The sequence below is a fragment of the Oenanthe melanoleuca genome, chromosome 17, assembly GCF_029582105.1.
Source record: "Oenanthe melanoleuca isolate GR-GAL-2019-014 chromosome 17, OMel1.0, whole genome shotgun sequence".
Taxonomy (NCBI): Eukaryota; Metazoa; Chordata; class Aves; order Passeriformes; family Muscicapidae; genus Oenanthe; species Oenanthe melanoleuca.
Window position 1 is genome coordinate 10,960,280 of NC_079350.1, and position 23,591 is coordinate 10,983,870.

The following is a 23,591-nucleotide window of genomic DNA, read 5'->3' on the forward strand; positions in this document are numbered from 1 at the left end:
AGTATTTCGTTGCCTTGCATGGAGGAGTCACAGGGGGTGTTTGGGGTATCAGGAAACCTCCCAGCTGCCTGCCCTGCTGCTGGGTGTATCCCACATTCTAGCAGAGACGTGTGAACCTGGAGTCAGAAAGATGCTTTTGATTAGGGTGCACTTACCCACATCTCCACCTGCACAAAGCTGGAGTCAGACAGGACTGGAATGGAAGCAAGGACCTGTCAGGAAGTTCTGGGGATGCCCAAACCAGTCCCAGAACTGAGTAAGGCCACAGCACACACATTTTGGGGTGCTTTTTAGTCTGTGGCCAGTGAAGCTGCAAATCCAACCAGTGTTTACACTTGGTAGAGTTAAAAAAAAAAAATAAGGGAATGCAAAAACCTTCCTCAGTCAGGAGTAGGGTCCTGATAGAGTGCAGCTCCTGCTGAGCCTCTGCACCCTGTGAGTGGGAGCCCACTGATGTACTCCAGCCTAGGCTCCAAGCCCAGATCTTGTCCCCTTAGAGGTATTGAAGGTCTGGAAGGATCTCAGTGTATCCAAGGCTATAATCCCCCTCCTGGCAATGATCCTTGCCTGGAAGGAAAATCAAACCCAAGTACAAATCTCTATTCTTGCTTCACTTTCTAAAGCCTTTTTTGTCTCCTGTTTCCCAGGACAGTGTCTCTGTGATGCAAGCCCTGAGGGGGTCCATGGGCAGGGATCCCTGCTGTCCTGGCATTGAACCAGCCAGGAAGTAGGCAGCTTTTCCAGAAAAGCCCCAATGGTTTCTCCTGGCTGCTTCTGCCAGGAGCCCTCTCCTGCCAGGACAGAGGCACCGGGCAGCCCCTCAGGCTGACAGCCTTGTTCCTGCAGCCTGGCACGACACGTGAGCCTGTAGATGCTGGCACAGGACACCAAACTTACTAGCAGAACATCTGTTCCCTGCGCTGTTGCCCCATGGCAGAGGTGTCCTTGGCACATGGAGGCCCAGGGTCATGGTCACACCCTGTTGGCTCTATGCAGCCACTGCAGGCTCACCTGTCCCTAAGCCTGTGGGACAGGCTGGGTGAACACGAGACAAGCACGTGCCATGAAGGAAGGGAGCATGGATCCTCCTGGGGCAGCCCTGTGGCAAGAGGCTGATCCCCATCCTCACTGTGAGGGAGGGGACAGCAGTGGGGTGGCAAGAGAGCTGGCAGAATGGAGGGGAAAATTATCTTCTTGGAATAAAACAGGGAACTGTATGTCACTTTTCTTAAACTGGCCAACACTACTCACAGGCTCCAATTCCAAGTGAGAAACCATGTTTTGAACAATCTCATCTCATCCCCACAAGCACCAGGCCATAGCCATGGTGAGCAGCTGGGCCATGCAGAGGCTGAGCCCGTGCCTGGCTTCAGGACAGCAGGCTCACTGAAGCAGCCCATGGCCATCACCACAGCCCCATGGAGACCCAGAGCAAGAATGGACTTCCTGCGGGAGTCTGAGACACCCAAGCTGTTCCCTGCTGGGCTCCCCCAAAGCATCAGAGGGCTCTGGCCAAGCAGTTATTAGAGCTCTGGAAGTGCCACAGATCTATGGAAACCCAGTTCCAGCAGGAAAAAGCCTGAAGAGAATGAAAGGTGTTCAACCACACGTCCCAGCATATCCATCACTTACAGACCCAGCCCCAGACACTGGTCTCATGGCTCCTGAGGCAGCCCCCACAGCTAAGGGTGCCTAAGGGGACACATCCAGACCCACAGGAAAGGGTCAGGCTCATCAGGGACCGAGAAACAGTGTGGCCAGTCCAGAGTGACAGCTTGAGGTGAGCCCTGCAGTTCCTAAGGGAAATCTGGTCCCAGTGGGCTGTGTCACTGCCAGGACTACCCTGCAATCTGCAGTAGTCTCACAGAAAGTAGTGTAAGGGCCAGTGGTGCTGGCCAGGGCTGGGACAACCCTCCTGGGCTGGGCAGAGAGAGCTGCCCAGGCTCTGCATGGAGCAGCCCGGAGTGAGCTTCTTTTTCCTTTGGAAGCCCTCATGAGCTCCACACCCAAGCAAAGGCACAAAATGGGAACCAAGGGCAATTACCAACCCTCTTCCTGCCCCAGATGGAACTAGTGGCTGGAAGAGGCCATGGCAGAGATCCCTTGGCCAGCTACTGGTAGGTGGACTGGGGCTCTGGGGCTCTTGGCTCTGCTCCCTGCAGGGAAGACTCAGTCTCTGCAGGGTGCAGGGCTCATCCCACAGCCTGGGAAAGGACAGTGCCCCAGTCAGTGCAGAGCCTCAGCTTCACCCCATGCGAGCTGCCATCTCAGCATAGGGCAGAGGGACATGTGCCACACATGCCATGCCACTGAGGTCCCCTGTGGCTAACCCTGTGCGAAGGTATTACTGCAGAGCATCACCCAGTTACCACCACTGTGGGGTAGCTCTGAGAAAGGATACTTAAAAGCAAGTAAGAGATTGTGAATTGCACCAGCACTGCCTGAGCAGTGTGAGCCCCAAGGACAGTTTCTGGAGGAGCAGACAAATGAGGCTACAGCACATGGAAGGGGTGGAGGTGGCTTTAATACCCTGCCCCACAGTAGGGGGCAGGGGATCCCCAGTCCCTGGGAAACCCAGAGGTGATGGGAAAGGACATGGAAAGATGTCCAGGTGCAGAGACCTCCGGGCTCTTTGTTTGCTCACCAGATTGCAGCTTCAGCTCCCCCTGCATTCTGAGAGACAGGACAGTCAGGGACTTCAGGGCTGGCAGCAGTAGATGGGCTGATTTAGGGAGAGAGACAGAAGGATAAATTAAATAGGTCACCCCACTTTATTATCCCTACAGACAGGTAATCCTCATAAAAAGGGTCAGTTTTAATAAAACCTCGGGCAAAACAGGCACCAGACACCAGAAGAGGCATCAAAAAAGGATGGCAAGCACTGATGCCCAGGGGACAGCTAACACCCAGCACCTGCAGACAGGGGACATGACTAGCCATGGCCTTGCTGCTCCTCCTCCACCATCTCCCTGGCACTCTGCTGATCCTCACTTCAGCTGCAGGCACAAGCACAGAGCAGGGATTCATGCCTTGCAGTGAGCTTTAGCTCAGGATCAATCTCAAAGAGAACAGCTGGATGAGACAGAGCTCTGACAGATAAGACCAGAAGTGAGAACAGAATTGGCCTGCATGTGTCAGCTCAGGGCAGAGCCAGCACCTTCTGCCCAGCTCAGCACCACAGCATGAAACAACCCCAGAGAGAAAGGTCTTGGCTGTCGGGGTACAGAGGGCCAAGCTGCACTACAGGGGATCTCCTGTGGAAGTACCACAGATACCAAGTACCAAGCCACAGTAAAATGTGATTCAGCTCAAGCATCATCACTGAGCTGGGTGGGAAGCAGGAGGAGTTCTGAGATGCACCATCTAATAGGACCCATCTCTGACCACCACCACCCTGCAGAGAAGTGCAGCTCACAGTCAGGATGTCATCTCTGGCAGCAGCCTCCACAACCAGATGACACAGAGCTGCCATTTCTCCATGTGATGTGCACAGTGTAGAGCCGTCAGCCTCTGCTCTGTCCCACACTCAGTTCAATACAAAACCAAGTTCTAAAGACCCTCTGGTGAGGTCAGGCTGATGTGAGCATCCTCAGGCTATGGAACATCACTACTCTTTTTACAGTCATCATGCAAAGAATCTAATCCTGGCAGACATCAGGAAGTACTTGCCAGGTCAAGCCAAGTAACATGTGAGGTGTCTGTCTCAACCTGTCAACAGCCCAAAACAGCAGCTCAGAGGTGTAGGCTATCTCGGCTGGGTCTGTCCTGCAGGTCTCCCTACAGGAGACTGCAGACAGACAAACAGCAACTATAGTATCACTAATGCAAACACGACAGAGGGGTTGCCATGAGGACCACCAGTTTGGGCACTACAGGGCCAGGACAGTGTCTCTGGCAGGCAGAACATGGGCAGCAGAGAGGGGCCAGGCATGCCCCCTTGGATTTCCAATCTTGTCTTCCAACAGCAGGACAGGGAGGATCTAGCATCCTCTAAGGGCCAGACTTCTCTGGAGATGCTGGCTGGAGTGCTGAAGATACATCCCTTTTCCCCAAAAGCACCCAAAATCCAGCCTAAGTCAGCAAGGGCACAGCAGCTCACCCCACAGAGGAGCACAGACAGCAGCCATGTCTCCCGCATGCTGGGGGTCACAGGGCTGGGGGCAGCACCCCTGCAGCCCATTTAGAGACAGGAAAGGAGCAGCTTGAGAGAAGCATGGCTGATAAGCCATCAGCAGGGCAGGGATGCTCCCCAAGAGGAGTCCCAGCTTCCTCCCACAGAGATGCCACCAGCAGCCCCAGACCTTGAGACAGAACATGTGGAGCAGCTGGTGTGATGAGTTTGGGGCAAAAGTCCCTTGAAACCCAGGGAAATTTCCCCAGGGAAATTTGGGGATAGGGCAGGGGAGGCATGTGCTATATGAAGGTGGAGTCCAGCTGGCTCATCTCATGGTTGTTGTGGGCACGAGCCTCGAAGAGCTGCTTGATCAGGGCAGATTTCTCCTGCTCCAACTGCGTGATGCGCTCACTCTTGTCAGTCACCTCCTGCACAAGACAGGGGAGGAAAATGCTGGCAACTGGTGTGTTACAGGTAACATTTCATAGAACCACAGAATCACAAGCTTTGGATAGGAGTACATTAAAGCCCACCTCATTCCAGCCCCTAACCAAGGGCAGGAACACCTCCCACTAGAGCTGATTGCTCCAAGGCCTGTCCAACTTGTCCTTAAACACTTCCAGGGAAGGGGCAGCTTCTCTGGGCACCCTGTGCCAGGGCCTCACCACCCTCTCAGAGAACAATTTCTTCCCAGTATTCCATCTCATCCTGCCCTCTGGCAGTGGGAAGCCAACCCCCTGTCCCTCCAGGCTCATGTTGAAAGTCCCGCTCCAGCTCTCATAGAGGCTCTTTAGCCACTAAAGGAAGGGGCTCTAAGGTCTCCCTGGAGCCGCCTTCTTTCCTGGTGAACACCCCCAGCTGTCCCAGCCTGGCTCCAGAGCAGAAGGACTCAAGGCCCCAGAACATCTTTGTGACCACGTGCTGGGACAGAAACCCCAGCAGTGAGCCTGGCCCTGGTAGACCATTTCTTCCCTGACTGCCCCCAGTTGCAGCCTCTGCACTCTCTTATGACCTCTGTTTGTCACAGTCTTTTCGCTCTGTCAGGAATGCCCCATCCCTGCCACTGACTCACCCAGCAAACAGCTGGAGACAGCTGGGCACAGCTGTGTGCCAAAGGGTCTCCACATGCAGGCTACAGTTTGGCCAAGCTGAAGGAACACTTCCCACGCCTGTCGTTACATCCCCGGCCCCATCCCATCCCCTTCCTTTCCCAGCACCTCCAAGGGCGTCTCCTCCACCCCCACCTCCAGTCACCTTGGTGAGAAGCCGATTCTGCTCCTTCAGCATGTTGATGGCTTGCTGGGAGCCTGTAGAGGCTGGGGACATCACAGGGACCAGCCTGCTCAGGGCTGAGGAGGGGTTTGCTGTCTGTAGGGAAGAGGAAGGGATAAGACACTGAACCTCCTACCCCACAGCTCTTTCCTGCCCTTCTTCAAGGCAAGATATTTCTACGGCACACAAAGAACTGAGAGAACCCCAGCAGAAGATTAAAATCCCAGCACACGCCATCACAGGGTCTCCAGTCCACCAGGCAAAATGGGGAAGCATTCCTGCCAGTGTGCCTGGCTCCTGCCCAGCACAACAATCACCTCTGAAGTGGCTGACTCAGTACCTCACGAGGCTGGGCTTCTTATTCCCTTGACAATGCACCTTTTTGGGGATCTTCTTTAGGCCCCCAAATGCCTTAAGCATCCTCCAACCCACCTAAGGACCAGCTGTGCTGTGCTGTCCTCTTGGCTGTCCCCCCATGATTTCCCTTCCCAGAGCTGGGGGAAACTCTCGCAGCTCTAATGTCAGCCCAGCCACCAACATGGGGGGGACAGGACGAGATCACACAAAGATCACACAACCTCAAGCTGCTGATGTGCTGTTATCACCTTGCCAGCAGTGGAAAGAAGGTCACCCAGGCAGCGGTTCACCTCCTGCAGTTTGGGGACCAGGCGCCCCAAGTGGCTCTGGCCACCTTCACGGAAATCCTGCAAGATGGGGAGGAAGAAAAGGGTACCATGGGGTCAGCTCCAGGTCCAGCCACCTCCCAGCCCTGTTCTCCAAATCCACATGCAGCCAGAAGAAGCCCCAGACTCACAGCACTGGTTCTCTTCTTCCCCAGGAGCCGCTGGTGCTCCTGCATGAGCTGGATGTGCTGGTGGTACCACTCTCGAGCCCGGTCTATAAGCTCCAGACCCTGCAACAGGAAATCCTTCTCCTGTTCCAGCTCCTTCATGTACTTCAGCTGCAAGACAGAGCACGAGATGTCACCCACTCCCCACCAAGACTTTGTCAAGTCCCAGGAGTTGATTTCTTCATGAGGAGTAGGGGGATGTGGATACAGGCAAGGGTCTCAGCCCCTTTCCCCAAGAAAAGCTTCAGAAGAGCAGGATAATGACTGCTGCCTGATGATGCTTTGGAGAGAGAATTTTGGAAGCAAAGTTCTCCAGTTTGGGAGAACAATCAAACTGTGTGAAGGACACTTGGGTCACCTCTAGCCTCCTCTCACCATTGCAGTTGCAGGTTTCTTCACCAATTTACCCAGGGAGGCAGCAGGAGCAGCGCCTGCAGCTGCCCCCAACTCCCTTTGGAGTGTCAGTGTCAGCCCCAAACAGACACACTTGGATTTTGATAAGCACTGAAGAGTCTAGCTCACTGTGGAGGCTGGAAGTCAGGGAAAAACTACAGCCATGTTTCCCATGCTTGCCTCATCTCTGGAGGCACATGAAGCTGAGCAGAGCATAGCACACCACACCTCTCTGTAGAGGATCTCTGCCAGTTGCTCAGGTTCCAGCACCAGCATCACCTGGAGACAGTGGGGGCCTTGCTGTGCCTGGAGAGCTGCTCCAAGGGTGCCTGGGACTCCTGCCCCCAGAGTAACCCCTTGGAATAGGCCAAGTAGGACCCAAGGCTGCTGCAGAGCAGGGGACTTGGCCCACATCCACAAGGGATACGTGGTCCTCATTCCACTGTCACCTTCTGCTCCTGCTGCCCCTTGGCACCACACTGCCATCAGCAATCAGAGAGGTGGAGAGGGATGAGGGGGCATTCCAGGGGAACAGAGCAACAGAGCAGTGACCCATTCATCACATTCACCCTGTGAGCCCAAGGCCCTTCTCCTCTTTTCCTTCCCAGGCTGCTCCCCCAGCTCCCAAGGGCATGGGGAGCTTCCTGACTCACTTCCTCTGCCTTCTTTGCCATAACACAGCCTGGCCTTCAACCACAGCACATCCTGGGCTCCACAGTCTTCCCCAGGCATGGGAGACTTTAGTCATCCAGAAAATGCTGGATGCACCAGAACCTCCTCTTTTGGAGAATATCAGGAGTGGTGCAGCTCAGAAGCAACCCTGAACAGAACCCTGTGGACAAGTGGCACCATAACAAGACCTTCTTCAGGCCATCAGCATTTCCATGTCCCCACTGCCAATCTCAAAGTCTCCCTACATCCCATACCTGCCACCCATTACACTGGGCTGCTCTTGCTCCTGCTGCTCCTGGAAATGCTTTTTGCAACACAACAACCCCTCTTACACTCTTCTCCAATGGCCCAAAGGGATGTACCCAAAGGAAGAAGTGCAAAGCCTTGGTGCTGCTTCATGCTGAGGGGCATGAAGAAGGTACTGTATGTGGCAAAGACCCCCACTCAGCTGGGGATGCAGCCCACTGCTGCCTCCCCTGCCCTTCTCCCACAGGGCTTGCTGGCCAGCACAGAGAGCAGATGAAGAGGGAGCATCCCACAGAGCAGAGGGACTGCCAGCCCCACCCAGGGTGGTAACAGATAGCATCTCACCAAGATGTGACACTGGGGACAGGAGAAAGACAAAGTGCTGGACTTGGCTCGTGCTCGGTGACTGCTAAAGGGGAAGGGACAGAGCTGTGCCCTGGGCTGCCTAAAAATGACAGTGCCACATTTCAGGGAAGGTCTCATCCCAGCCACTGTCTTCCCAAGACCTTGCCCGTGGGGAAGGCAGCCAGCACACTGATTTCAGGGGCTGACCCCACTCTGGGGAAGGCATCCACTTCCTCCTTGTCTGGCACAATTCAGGACAGAAAGCACCTTGGATATAATGGCAGAACATCAACATACATCAACAGACCTTCACATACAAAATATCAGGATTTTGCCTGATGTCCCACAGCTCACATGTGCAGGGTGGGCAGAGAGGAAGCCAAAGCCCAGAGATGGCATCAGCAGTGAAGGAACCCTGCAATCCACCTTCCCCTTCATGGGAGCCCACAACACTCCCTTACCATGTTGAAGTCCACGCCATTGGTGATCGTGTGTCTCCGGTGTTCTGCACGGCCTCTCTGATGCCTCCGAATGTCCCCAGCCCCTGGGTGGCCACAGTCTCCCTGGGACTGCCCAGCAGACTTTGCATCACCACCTGGAACAGAGGAAGGCATGAGGCCACAAGCTACTTTCAACAAAATTCTCCCTAGGGTCGTTTCTGTGAAATAATCTTGCAAACAGGGAGAGACTGAGCAAACCACCAGCCTGAGTAGCTGCTCCTGTTTTTGTCCAGGCAGGACAGGTGTCAGGAATGACTGACTCAGCTCTGCCAGGCTGGTAACAGACCTCAACATCATCTTCTGTAAAGAGCAAGCAGCTTCCAGGCAAAGCTGGCCCAGTCCCAGCCAGGGCAACTAAACCATTAGTGATATTGCCTGCCCTCGTGTCCTCACGGGACACCTGGCTTCCACTCAGGTAGCACCAGCTCTGCCAGGAAACCAACTTCTCCTGAAGACAGCTTCTGCCTGGTGATGGACTTGGCCACCTGGATATCCAGCCCAGACACTAGATCTATGATAGAACCATAAAGTAAATCAGGCTGAAAATTTTCCAAAATTTTATTAAAACTCCAACATCCTATCCTGCAAAAGACTAATCTACTACAAACACATGGTGCTGATGCAAATCCATGCATAAACTATTTTTGAAGATTAAATTCTTACTGGCAGCTTCCAGGCTGGATCAGGCACCTACTGCCTGTGAGCCAGGGCAAGAATTCCCTGGGCAGCTGCAGTGAAGTCCATCCGAGCCCCACACTGCCCGCCCTCACCAGAAACCCAGCCCTGCAGTCACAGCGGTGCCAGCTCCAACCCACTGCTAGCCGAGCTGGTAGAGCAGCACCCTGACACCCCATCATCCTAAACCACATGAGAGGAATGTTACATTTGTCTTTACAAATAAATTGTAAATCTGTTGGTAGATAAAGTTAGCACCTAGAGATAAAAGAAACAATGGGAGGGATTACACTGATTGGTGAATGGAAAAAGATATTTGCCTTTACAAACAAACTGTAGGTTTGCTGGTAAATGAAATTGGATAACAGAAGATGAAAGAAGCAAAAGCGGGGGAAACTATGAATTCTACAAGAATTAAAAATTAAAAGGGAGGGTTATACATTAGAGGGGAATGTCAGGTGTCAGGCGTTCCGGGAAGTCTGTGCCTCTCGAGTACCTCAGCCAATGGGGAAAGAGAGAGGGAAAAGCGGCCGGGAAATTAGGATAAAAAGGGAGGCTGCGTCCTCCAAAAATTCGAGAGATCCCAGGGGAATGCCCCATGGCCTCTCCCTTTATTCGAATAAAGCAAAAAGGACTCCTCTGTCTCCTTTTTGGACATAAACCTCTGGTGTTTGTGGATTAATTTTCCTTACAATTTGGGGGCTCGTGTCCGGGATATTTCCACCGTCCGGGGCGGCAGGCAGCGGGTGGAGCTGAAGGCGCGCCTCACCCAGTTTCGGTGATCAGCTCCCCTGGGTGCCAGCTGGCCCCGGGCGATTGATTGGGTTCCCGAGACTGTCCAGGAGACAGACGAGTGGCGGACCAGGGGTCCGTGAAGAGTCCGCAGGGAAGGACCAGTGAAAATCTCACCGGTGAGTAAAATGGGATCCTCGGGGAGCAAACCTGGGAGGGCGCCCATGGAGGGCAGCACAGGTACACCTGGGAGGGCGCCCATGGAGGGCAGCACAGGTGAAACGGGGATCCCACGGAGGGCAGCACAGGTACACCTGGGAGGGCGCCCATGGAGGGCAGCACAGGTGAAATGGGGATCCCACGGAGGGCCGCACAGGTACACCTGGGAGGGCAGCCATGGAGGGTTGGTTGCACAGGTGAAACAGGACACCCATGGAGGGTTGGAAGGGTGAAGCCGGGAAAGGGCCCCCGGAGAGTCCCTTGGGGAAAGTGCTGGGGTCTTGGGACAGATTGTATATTCACTCAGAGGTAACTATGAAAATTATGGTAAAATATTGTTATTTTGTGTGGCCAAAGTATAAGTTGTCAAAGGGGCTTATTAAGGCCATGTTATATAGATGCCCTGGGGGGGCAATAAGGGAAATCGAGAAGGGGACTCGATAGTCCATGGCCTGAGGGGCAAAAACGGGAGTCGAGGGAGGGTCCCGACAGCGGCGGGTGGATGGAGAGTGTTTGTGCGTTAGAACAGGATTGAAGAGGAGTGTGTGATAGATATGGGTGAGGCAATGAGCGGCAGGGCCGGGCACGGAGCTGCGGGACCGAGAACAAGGGCTGGGGGCTGTGGGTCTGCCGGTGCTCTGTGCCGGGCTGTGCCTGACACCGACACCCCCGGGCAGGGCCGGCAGTGTCCGCTGGCCCCCGTGAGGCTGCGGGATGCCCAGCCGCCCGTGAGGCTGCGGGACGTGCTCGCTGGGAGCACCGGTGGGGGAGAAGTGTTTGGACTGTGACAGGACTTGCACAGGTTCTGGTATACGGTGTGTGATAAAGAAAAGGAGAACAAAAATAAAGGAATATTTGGGAAATGCGGATTATACATGGAAGGATTGGAATTTTCTTTTGGGAGTTTTGTTTGGGTCATCGGAGAGACGAATGGTTTTGCGGGGTGCTCGGCAGCTGTGAGGGGATGGGCATCCACGGGCAGCGGGGGGGCTGTACCCAATGCACCTACAGTGGATGGTGCCGTCCCCCAGGCGGACCCCCAGTGGGACCCAAATAACCAGGCTAGTTTGGCTCGCCTCCGTGATTACCGTGCTTATCTGATCAGGGCAATCAAGTCAGCGGCTCCCAAAGCTAACAACGTAGCTAAGGCTATGTCGTTAGAACAGGAGAAACAGAAAAGTCCCTCTCATTGGTTGGAGAGGATTAGGGATGCCTTGAGGAAACATGGGGGGGATGGATCCTGAGGGGCTAGCCTTTAACACATTGCTGAAAGTGCAATTTGTTACTAAGGCTTGGCCTAATATAAGAAAAGGAGTACAAAAAGTTGAAAAGTGGCAAAATAAGCCTCTGGAAGAATTGGTTAGAAAAGCACAGCAGATATATGTGAGAAGGGATGAGGAAAAGGCAAAGGCTAAGGCAAAGATAATGGCAGAGTTTTGGCAGCCCCAAAGGAATAAACCGCAGGGTCCAAGGGGTCCCCCGGGACAGAGGGGACGGGCTTGGCCACAGGGAAGTGGCAGAGGCATCCCCTCTTCGGCAGGGGAAAGCCAAACCAAACCGCGGCTGGGGAGGAACCAGTTTGCTATTTGCAGGGCAGAAGGGCATTGGAAAAATGAGTGTCCGCAGAAACAGCTGGACCCTCAGGAGGAGGAAGTCCAGAGGATAATGGAAATGGATTGTTAGGGGTGTCAGGGGCTCCTATTATATCAAGGACCCACTACTCAGGAGCCCTCGATAACTTCTAAGGTGGGTCCAGATCGAGAGGAGGTGTGTTTTTTAGTAGACACAGGGGCCTCCCAGTCCACCTTAAATTTTATACCTGGGGGGGAAAATTGTCAAAAAGATCTGTGGTTATTCAAGGAGTGAGTGGAAAGGATGAGGGAGTGTATTTTATTCAACCACTGTTAATCGATGTGGGGGACAGGTTTAAACTGCTTAATTTCCTTGCAAAAAAGGGACTTAGAGTATCCAAAAAGAAAGCTCAGTTAGTAGAAAAAAAAAAAAAAAAAAAAAAAAAAAAAAAAAGAAGGTCAAATATTTGGGACACATTCTGACTGAGGGGTTACAGTGTATTGATCCAGAAAGAATAAAAGGGATTTTGCAAACACCATTTCCCCAGGCTGAAAAGGAGCTACGGCAATTTTGGGGTTGGTAGGGTACTGCAGAGCTTGGATCGAGGATTTTTCTGTTGTGGCTAGACCTTTGTGTAACTTTTAACCCAGAGCGGTCCTGGTGTTGTGATGTGGACACCAGAGGTGGAGAAGTGCTTTGGAAAATTAAGGGATAGATTGGTTAGTGCCTCGGTCTTAGCTCTTCCGGACACAGAAAGGGAATTTCAACTACATGTGGGTGTTGAGCTGGGTCATGCTAGAGGAATTTTGGTGTAAAAGAATGAGGGACAGGAGGCCTGTCGCCTGTTTTTCTACATTGTTAGACCCAGTGGGCAGAGGCTGGCCCCGTTGTCTGCAGAACTGTGCAGCCACAGCTCTGATGGTGGCTGAGGCAAGAAAGCTTACAAGGGGAGGGTATCTGATCGTAAAGGTTTCACATCAGATTAAAGCTTTGTTAACTGAGAGAGCCTCTAAGTGGATGACGAGCACTCAATTATTACAGTATGAATCTTATTTAATGGAACAGGAAGATTTAGAATTTAAAAATGGGGAAAATTTTAATCCAGCCTCCTGTTTGAATGGCCAAGGGGGAGACAGGAGAAAAGCCATGATTGTATCCAGGTTATAGATCTTCAAACTAGAGCTAGGAAAGATTTGAGAGATACTCCCTGGCCTGAGGGAGAGAATGTGTTCATTGATGGGTCGTCAAGAGTGATAAACTAGAAGCGTTTTACAGGATACTCTATCGTGAATGGGAAACAATTAAAGAAAGGGGGGAGGTTACTCCCACCTGGTCAGCTCAGACAGCTGAGCTGTATGCTCTGATTAGAGCCTGTGAGTTATACCGGGATAAGACAGGGAATATTTTTACTGATTCTAAATATGCATATGGGGTGATACATGCATTTGGGAAACTGTGGGAAGAACGAGGTTTATTAAATTGTAGGGGGGAAAGATGTTAGCCCATGAGAACTTAGTCTCTCACCTATTAGAGGTGGTGAATTTACCAAAAAGGGTGGCAATAATCCACATTAAGGGGCATCAGGCAGTGTACTCAGAGGAGGCAATAGAAAACCGACTGGCGGATAAAGAAGCTCGGAAAGCTGCATTGTTGCAAAAAAAAATCTCTAAGATCCTCCCCTTACTCCCAATAACTGCACCGCTGTCGGAGAAACTGTCTTTCCCACCAGAAGAACTTGAGATAATTAAAAGAGTGGGGCAGAAGAAAGAGGGGGAAATTGGTTTGCAAGGGATGGGAGGCAGTGGATCCCAAAAGCTCTGGCCTTGCAATTGTTAAAACAACTTCATGAAGGGATTCATTGGGGCTCTCGAGGGTTGGCAGAAGCCTTCCTAAAAATGTATGCTGCTGTGGGTCTCTTTAGCTTGGCAAAACGGGCTATTGAGGGTTGTTTGACTTGTGCTAGAACCAATAACAAAGTTACAAAGAAACTTGCCCGGGGAGGGAGGCCTTGGGCTGTACGTCCCTTCCAGAGATGTCAGGTAGATTTTACTGAGATGCCCCGAGTGGCAAGGTTTAAATATCTTCTGGTAATAGTATGTCAATTAACAGGGTGGCCAGAAGCATTCCCTACTGTTTCAGCAACTACACGATCGGTTGTTAAAGTATTTTTGGAACAAATAATTCCAAGATATGGAATTGTGGAAGCAATAGACTCAGGGGAACTCATTTTACAGGAAAAATTCTTCAAGGAGTTATGGCTGCTTTAGGGATACAATGGAACCTGCATACCCCCTGGCACCCCCAGAGTTCGGGTCGGGTTGAAAGAATGAATGGAGAAATAAATAAACACCTTCTGAAGCTGGTGATAGAAACCAAGATGCCGTGGGTACAGCCCCTGCCCCTGGCATTGGCAAGAATAAGAGCCAGACCCAGGGAAGATATTCAATTATCTCCCTTTGAGTTAATGTTTGGAATTCCTTACCCTTGCAACTCTCAGCCTAGTGGGGGGGTAGAGATAAGTGATGTGTATTTGAAACATTATGTGTCTCGGGTACTGTCTCTTGTGAAATCTCTTCGACAGGAGGCTCAGCTAGCACAGACCCTGCCTTTGGACTTTGCTGTTCACAACATCCAGCCAGGAGACTGGGTCCTAATTAAAGAGTATAAAGAAGCACCGCTGGTGGTGAAGTGGCGTGGACCGTTCCAGGTGTTGCTGACCACAGAAACAGCCGTCAAGACAGCTGAACACGGGTGGACCCATCATACTCGGGTCAAGATCTCTGAAGCCCCAGAGATTTGGACATCTCATCTGGAGGAGAGGGACAGGAAGCCACGACTGACACTCCGCAGGGGCGGACTGGAGCAGTAGCAAGTGCGTTGACATCGAGGGAAGCCTCGTGTGCCCACCCACGGACTGCCTGCTGAAAGTCTGTGTGGGCATCCCTCCTCTCGGATCTCCAGTCTGGCTGGGGGGCCAGCCCTTTGCTGTCACTGTTTTCTTTGTGTTGGGCTGTTTCTGTGCCTTCACTAACCACAGGTGCAGAAAACAACGTAAAAGTCAAAATTAGTTTGGGGAATTACATAACACCATTAGAATGTTTCTCTTAATAATCTTACCTTTATACTGTCAGTTAGGGTGGGGCCACGAATGGGAAAATAAGTTTTTAACTTTAGGAGAAGAAGTAGCAAAAACCTTTAACCTTAGCAATTGCTGGGTCTGTGGGGGGCCAGGGGGGATCTGAAAACTGGCCACGGGTGGCCAGCCCAGTCGAACCTAAATGGTGGGTTAGCACCCTGAGTGAGGTCCATAATGGAACAGGATTCTGGGATGAAGAAGGAAGTCCATGGCAGCTTCATTCTTCTGAAAGAGGAACTTATTGTCTAAATAGAACAGGAAGCAAATACGTGGGAAAAAGTGTTTGTGACTGGACTTTATCTTTGGGTTTAGATTGTTGGACTCCCAACTGTCTTCCTTATGATTGTTCCAGATATCAGGGCAGATGGAATCAAACTCATGTTAAGCTCTCAAATGGTAGCTGGGTAAAGTGTTCCTACCATAATTACCAGAAAAATTTGGAAGGCTGTAAAGCAGTGGGAAGGGATAAGTTTTTTGACTCCTTATTTTTAAGCTGCCCCCGCGATAATTCCACAAGTAGGACACATGTCGTTCGTGACTATCAGTGGAAGTGGCAACACCGGAATGGAACTCGAACTCTTTTTAGCAGGTTCTGGTCCAAATCTAATAAGACAGATCTGGGATGTAACTGCAGCTGGAAACCTCATGTGGGAGCATGGAAGTGCAAATACTGTGATTCCTATGGTGGGGAAACTATTGTTGGGGGACCACTAGGCCCAGGAAGCAAGCTGTATTTTGACTCCCCAGTGGATCATGAACATTGGGAAGGTCCCTTTGCCAACGGGACCTGGGCTTTAAAAGGGCATTACTGGATTTGTGGCCAACACGCCTATCGCAGGTTACCCCCAAACTGGTCAGGGATATGTTATGTGGGGTATATCAGACCTCTGTTCTTTCTGCTACCACAGGTTTTCAGGGAAACCAGTTAGGAATCAAGGTATATGATGATCTAATTAGGGAAAAGCGGTCGATTGATGTATCCCTGGCTGGGGGGAGCACCCAAAAGTGGGGTGATCATGAATGGCCACCTGAACGAATCATACAACACTATGGACCAGCCACTTGGAATCCTAATGAATTAATATCAGGTGCCAGAGAGCCCATTTATAATTTAAATCGAATAATTAGGTTACAAGCTGTCTTTGAAATAGTAAGTAACCAGACAGCTACAGCTCTTGACCTTCTTGCTGACCAATCTACTCAGATGAGAAATGCAATATTCCAACACCGGATGGTATTAACCTATTTATTAGCAGAAGAAGGGGGGGTGTGTGGCAAATTAAATGACTCAAATTGCTGTTTGCAAATAGATGACAATGGAAAAGTGGTGAAACAAATAGCAAAAGGAATAAGAAAGTTAGCTCATGTACCTGTCCAAACATGGAAAGGATGGGAATGGGACATGTTTTCATGGCTACCTGGTGGACTGTGGGTTAAACAACTGCTTTTTTTCCTCTTATGTGCTGTAGCAACTCTAACCTTTTTACCATGCATGATTCCTTGCATAGTACAACTTATTCAACATGTGATCAAGGGGATGCAGGTTATAGCCATGCCTACTGACCCAGAGATGGCTACAAAAGGACAGAAATTGATGTCATTGCAAATAATTGCAAAACCAAAAAAGACACAAGAACAAGAAATTAAGACAATGATAGCTAAAGTTTGTAAAGACAATTACTAAAAATAAAAAGAGGAGGGATTGAGAGGAATGTTACATTTGTCTTTACAAATAAATTGTAAATCTGTTGGTAGATAAAGTTAGCACCTAGAGATAAAAGAAACAATGGGAGGGATTACACTGATTGGTGAATGGAAAAAGATATTTGCCTTTACAAACAAACTGTAGGTTTGCTGGTAAATGAAATTGGATAACAGAAGATGAAAGAAGCAAAAGCGGGGGAAACTATGAATTCTACAAGAATTAAAAATTAAAAGGGAGGGTTATACATTAGAGGGGAATGTCAGGTGTCAGGCGTTCCGGGAAGTCTGTGCCTCTCGAGTACCTCAGCCAATGGGGAAAGAGAGAGGGAAAAGCGGCCGGGAAATTAGGATAAAAAGGGAGGCTGCGTCCTCCAAAAATTCGAGAGATCCCAGGGGAATGCCCCATGGCCTCTCCCTTTATTCGAATAAAGCAAAAAGGACTCCTCTGTCTCCTTTTTGGACATAAACCTCTGGTGTTTGTGGATTAATTTTCCTTACACACAGCAGCAGGGCAGCCAGGGGTGCAGCCAGCATACCCCCAGGCAAGTTAGGGCAGCAGCTCAGACCGCTCCTCCCTTCCTGCCTCAGTCCCCAGCCAAGAGCCCAGCACACCCTGTCTTGTGCCACTCCATCAGCCCCACAGACCTCCCGCTCCTTGCACACAGGTTTCCTCAAGAGTTCCTTTCCCAACCTAGTTTTTCAAGAAGAGCAGCAAGGAGCCGGCAAGTGATGGCAGGCAGCTGGGGAAAACACCCTCTTCCCAGGACAGCTCCCCACGCATCTGCCAGGCCACCCCCACCCCTCACACATCCTTCTGTCAGAGATGCCTGGCACAGGTCTGGCACATCCCCTGCTGCAGGCACATGAAGGGCTGTGAGTGCCAGGACAGGGTGTGTGGCACCACATGGGCTGGCACGTTTTTTCCCTCTGCTCCACAAGTTTCCTCAGCTGAATACATGGACATAACAGAGGAAGGACTATGAGGCAGGAGAGGGCAGCCATGGCCACAGGAGCCACCCTTCACCTAGAAGGTACGAGGTGTGGGAGCCCTGTACCAGGGCTGCCGGTGCTGCCACAATCACACTGGTTCAGGGATAGGAGAGAGGCTCAGGGGCAGCAGTCAATGTGACACCTCAGTTTGTCACTTTGTGTCACTGGGGAAAGAAGCTACCATGCCATGGGAAAAATCCTCTTTCTGGTCCATTACAGTATCTCACTCCACCTCCCAGCAAGTACTCTGGCATAGACAGGTCTCTAGCACATCAGTGAACACCAAGCGTTTATGAACACAGTCTTTAATATCACCCATCCATATGCTTTGCCAGCCCACTTTGGTTTCATACACCCACATCTATCTGGGAGGAACCCAGCGAGACTGGTGTGACCACACACATTGTCCTAGCAGACCTGCAGTATATCCTATCCGAAAAGCTGAGGAACAGCCCCAAAAACAAGGATACTCTCAGCAGTCAGAATGCCAAGACAAATCCAGGAGCACATCTGATCTGGTAGGAGCTGCAGGACAAACACATACTAAAAAGCTTTTGGCTGCAGTTACCTAGAAGTGCTGGGTTGAGCTGAGCTGCACCTCTGATAAACAGGAGTTCCTTGTCAACCAACAGAGCTCTGCACACCTGAGCTGAGAAGGTAGTGGCTAAAACAGGAGCCCTGCTAATGTACTGGGATAGTTCTTAGGGAAAGAACAGGATCAGATCACCAGAGGTAGAAGAGATCCTGCCACGAGATAATGGACAGGCACCTTCTTCCCTCTGGGACCCACTTTGCCCAAGACAAGCAGACACCTCATGGTTGTTTTACACTTCTCTACAAGTATTCTTGGCAATGGCCCAAACAAGCCCCTACAAAACATCCCCTCCCTCCTGCTAGAGCCAAGCCACCCCTGGAGCAAGGGAAAGCACTGCTTTGCTAGGGAGAAGCCAGTGCCATGACACTTCCTGGGCTCTTTCTGCGCTGTGCCTTGACTTTTCCAGGTCCCAGCTCCCAGAGGCACTATGGGGGTAAAGACTCCCAAGGGCAATGCACTCAGACACTTACTGTGACAAGACAACAGGCACTTGAGGTAGGAACATCCATTATGGTGACTTCCCTGCCCTGTGACTTCTCCAATATCCATCTCATCATCCTAGTGTCCATTGGGTGCTGCTGGCTCCCCAGGGGCCACAGAGTGCCAAGCAGCAGCTCACAGACTGCACCAGCACTGCTGGGCTGAGCAGAAGCTGGAAGCTGACTTAAGCAGGGACCTCAGAAGTACTTCTGCCCACACGCTAGGAGAGGCTAGTGTGAGAGAGGGGACAGAATTGTCCCACTGGCACACTGCACTCCTGGACATGCCAGGAGAACCACCTGGCCCCCAACCTCTGCCATTCTGCCATGAGTCACATCAAAATCACCTCTGCCACGTGTAGATGTTCCTCAGACCCCATAAAGCAGAGCTGGGGAGGCGCCCTGTGAGCACTCTCTTCCCCCAGAACACAGGCAGGGAGTATTTCCTCCGACTCATTGCAGCTTATGAGCACCGATACATCATCTCATTGCACTTTGTTGGGGTCTTACAGAAGCCACCACATGCAGCTGGAGTCTCAAAGCAGCCTCTCACCCTAATGATATAATCTTAGTGGAGACAGGTCTCCCTGCAGCTCCTAGCATCCATCACACATCTCCGCAGCAGGGAGGGAGCCATATCCTGCCACAACATTGCCCAACTCCCCTGCAGCCAGCTGAGAACATCCACCTGTTCAACTGCACCCTGGGAAACCACCTGTGGAGGGGCACACTGGGCAGTTGTACAGAGCTAAAAGAGATGGAGTAACTGAGTTGTACTATTTTCTAAGCTGCTGAATGAACCTGAAACTCAGGCCTCTTGCCAAAATACAGTGTGGGATGGTGGCAGCAAGGGCTGAGGGACTAACCCTGCCCACAGGCTTGGGACAGTTATGGAACATCACTCTGTAATAGAAAGATCCTCAGCAAGCAGAAATCTGCTGCAGTCATCTGCTTGCTCCTTCCCAGGGCAGAGCTTTCAATCTGCCTTCTATTCACCAAGCAGGATTTTTTTCAGGTTTTTCCAGATTTACATTCTTGATGATAGAAAACTTAGTCTGCTTAATAATATTCCCTTAGATGAAGCTCCAGTGATTAGTCTTGAGGCAAAATAGAAAGCAACGAACCTCAGTCACAGTTAAAAGTTTCTTCTCCACCCAGCAGAAGGGACTAGGAGGGAGTGGTTGGGAAGGAAAGACAAACGAGCCTGACCTTCCCAAGGTGGAGGAAGTAATTGCACTCAGGTGGTGCAATAACAAGTACTAGCTCTGCACACAGACTGTCTCCTCTGATCTCAAAGCACTTCACAAACCTAGATAAAGAATTATTACCCACCCAGATAAGCCCAGAAGCCTGGTTTCCTTATAATGTTTTCTACTGATTAGCAACAAATCAAAATGCCAATGAAACAGTCTTCTCCATGCTAAGGTCAGTACCTGGAGGGCACTGGCAGAGCCAGCACAGGGAGCCCAGATCCAGAGGAAGGGGCAGAGTCCACAAGGATGTGCTGGTGAGCTCTGTGGACAGAGCCTGGGACAGCAGAGCACATCTCTCTGGTGCCGCTCTCCCATTTATTCATTGATTAATTATTTTTTATTGGGAATAGTGCTTTTTGGAATGATCCAAACCAAAAAGGTTTTGCATTTTTTATTTGTCCACACCATCCAAGACATGGTGAAGGAACCACTCCTGAGGGCCAGCCTAGCGCACTGCCCACCGAGCATACGGCCGCTCCGCAACCACAGCTTTACCCCAGCGAAGCTGCTCGGTTTTGGAGGTCCACAGCCATTCTCCCAGAGACGTCCAGAGACGCCCAGCTGTGCCACCCACCCCCCGGGGAAGGTCAGGGCAGACTCTACGCCAGGGGACAACCGCGGACACGTTACGGCAAAGCCCTTAATTCCTCCTGTCAGCGCTATAAATAGCCCAGCGCGTCGCGAGGGGAACACAGCCCGGGGCGGGCGGCAGCGCTGGGATATTCGCACCGGAATCGGAGTTCAGCGAAGCCAAATCAGGACTAACAGTAACTTCGGGCGAGTTTTACACCAGCCCTGCGGGATGAGCCCAAAGGAGGGCACAGGGGAGCGCGGTGAGCCGCGGGATCCCATCCCGACCTCCGAGCGCCAGCTCCCGACCCCGGCGCTGCCATCACCCCCGCAAGCCTAAAGCCCCCAGCCCAGCCCCGCCACTCACCGCTGCCTCGGGGCTGGCCGTGCCCCGGTTCCCGCTGCCCGGTGCTCTTCCCCCGCCGCTCCTCGGAACAGCGAGGGCTTGGCGGCTTCTCCACGCTCCGCTGTCCGCCGCTGCCACCCTCCACCGGGGGCTCAGCCCCAGGCAGGGCCGCCCGCAGCCCCAGGACGAACCTCTCGAAGGTGAGGTAGCCGCTGGCCGGCGCCGCCTGCCGCAACCCCTCCATCACCCCGGCGGGCAGCTCCTGGGCTTCCGCTCCCCGCCAGCGCGATTCAATCTCCCGCAGGTGCACGTAACCACGCCGCCGGTCATCCAGGATATCGAAAAGAGTCCGCAGGCTCTGCAAGAAAACCCGGGGAAGACCCTCAGTACCGGCGGGGAGCGAGCGGTCACCGCGCCCCGGGGCCATCGCCGCCGCTCCGAGCGTTACCCAAGCTCCGCCCCCCGCGTCTATTGGCTGGCGGCGGGGAGTGCCGCGCTCCCATTGGCTGGCCGCGGGCAGGCGCTCCGGCTATTGGCTGAGAGCTAACACGGCGATTTGAGTTGCACGCGGCGCCCGCCCCGCCCGGGCCCACGGCTCGCCGGGGTCCCGCTCCTCTCGCGGGGGGAGCCCGACCCTCGCCTCCGGACGAGGGACCGCTACAAACGCCTCTTCCTCCTTCTTCCCCCCATTTTATATACTGAGCATGATGTAGCATGGTTCAGAATATCTCTTGGGTCAGTTGGGGTCAGGTGTCCTGGCTGTGTATTCTCCCAACTCCTTATGCACCCCTATCTCCCTCCCTGATGGGGTGGAGTGAGAAGCAGAAAAGACCGTGGGTCTGTACGAGCACCACTCATCAATAAGAAAAAAAAAATCTTCATATTGTCAACACTGTATTTTGGTCTCCATATTTTCAGCACAAATCTAAAACACCATAACAGCTACTGCGAAGAAAATTGATTCTAACCCAGCCAAAACGAGCACAATTTCTAAAAACTTCAGACCCAACGTGATTAATGAACAGGGACAAGGAAAGTCCAAATTATGGCGTTCACTCTTACTGCCACTTTTGTAAACACACCCAATAATTGTCAGTCAATGCAGCATCCCTACAGGAGCGTGATGTAGAGCACCACCACAGAGGAGTCCTGTGTAGTGTACTTGTCTGGTGCCATGGGGGAAATAAATGCTGACAGAGGGAATAGAATCCCATTCTCCCAGTTCTGTGGCTGGTAAGACACCAGTGGCCAGCAGCCAGCAGGAGATGGGGTAGGAGCCCTATTGAACCACAGACATTAAAAAGGAGGGGGGAAAACCCACCAGTGTTGACAAAAGTGAGAGAAACAGGATTTGGATCTAATCTTGTACAAACTTAATATGCACTGGCATTGGTAAGAGAACGAGTTTCTCTACTTTACAGGAAAATGTGCTGTGTCTGTTAGACGCAGCAGCATGTTAATCCTAGTGCAAGGTGCTGCCTCCTCTGCAAACACCCTCTAGCAGAGAGTCCCATTGCAATACATCAGACTGCAAAGGCCTGGCATCATGATTCCCATGTCACAGGAACTTCAGTTTGCTCAAGGGGCTCTGGGCAGCCACGTGCCAGCACCTCCAGGGCCTTCATCCTGGTTTGATGCTCATGATGCTGAGAGGAGTGTCAGAGAGCAAGCCTGCTGGGGAAAGGTGATGGCCAGGAAACATGATGAACCACTGTCCAGGTGCTCAGATTTTGAGACTACCTGTGTCACAGACATCTTTCTGTCCCACAGACGCCTCCTTGTGCCACATGTCCGGGGTGATTCCTTTAGCTCTGAGCTGGCTTTGAAGGAAGAGGGTGGAAGCTACTTGGGGCTCAAGCCCTCCCATCCACTTGGCCCTTGCTGTGCTGCCCTTGCCATCAGATTTCCTGTCCAGATCAGACTTCATCCAGGTGTCCTCAGCACCTTGATCCTGCTTCTGGCTTCTCATTCCATTCTTGCCACTTCTCTTCTCCATGGAGACTCAGCCTTGCCAGCCGCAGTCTGACAGGTAAATCACAGCAGCCTCTGGAGGCCTCAGGGGGCTTTTCTCTACCAAGGTCCTGCTCCAGCTGCTCTCTGTGCTGCAGCTGAGCTGTTCACAGCCTGCTTTTCTTTAACTCATTTCATAAATTTCCCGGACCCATTCCTACCTGTTTGAGGTCTCTGCTTGGCTTAGCTGTGTTTGACTGAACAGGTTCACACCTGCTCAGGATACGGAGAGAAAGAACCAGTGCTTCCCTTTGCTTCCTGCTCCAAAACAAAGCAGTCACTGTGGTGCTGCTCAGTTCTGGCAGCATCAGCACATGGGCTGTTTCACTCAGCAAAGGCTTGATCTGCAAAAAAAGAGGATTTCCTCTAGGTTCCTCCCCCATCTCTGACCTTGCAGGAACAGTCAGGAATAACGAGGAAATCAGAACAACCTTAAGATCTTGCATTCCATCTCCCTGCCTAGCCAGTCTATCCCACCAGGAAAGTGAGCCAGAGATACCAGAAACAGTTCCTTGTGTTTACTGTGTCTGCAAGTTCAGCAGAAATGCTCTCACTGCTGTCCATGTGGAGCTGCCTGCTCCAGCATGGGAGCTGTGACACAACTGCCAAGGTCAGCTCTGCTCTTACTGTGTTTTCTGTAACAAAGTGCCCTTGACAAAGCTGCTTTGACACCGGCTGACATTTCCATCCTCAGGGTGGTCTGGTGGATGAGGTTAGGGAGATTTTGGATATTCTTGGAAAATAATTCTTGGGAGGCTGTTTGGGTTTGGTTTTTTTTTTTTTTAGGGGAGGGTTTATTTTCTCTCACTGTATAATTTGTCTTGGGACCAGCCCAGACTCTTCTGACAAACAGAGATGTCTTTGGGATTTTTTAAAATATAAACAGTGTAGTTATTCAGCTCTCCTTCCTTCAAGCTA

General features: G+C 51.8%; 1 protein-coding gene across 2 annotated transcripts; it reads right to left on the minus strand.

Moving 5' to 3' along the window:
* Window positions 1-2,504: 2,504 nt before the first annotated feature.
* SAPCD2 (suppressor APC domain containing 2) lies at window positions 2,505-21,702 on the minus strand. Of its 2 annotated transcripts, none has more exons than XM_056505427.1 (6): window positions 20,685-21,702; window positions 8,354-8,487; window positions 6,201-6,347; window positions 5,965-6,090; window positions 5,369-5,482; window positions 2,505-4,542 (listed from the first exon to the last, which is right to left on the minus strand). In XM_056505427.1, exons 1-6 carry the CDS (start codon window positions 21,088-21,090, stop codon window positions 4,414-4,416), a joined length of 1,056 nt encoding a protein of 351 aa, XP_056361402.1. In that variant the 5' UTR covers window positions 21,091-21,702; the 3' UTR covers window positions 2,505-4,413. The 2 variants fall into 2 exon arrangements, with proteins under 2 accessions (XP_056361402.1, XP_056361403.1); XM_056505428.1 differs by having other exon boundaries at window positions 5,992-6,090; window positions 20,685-21,621.
* Between the last annotated feature and the right edge of the window lie 1,889 nt (window positions 21,703-23,591).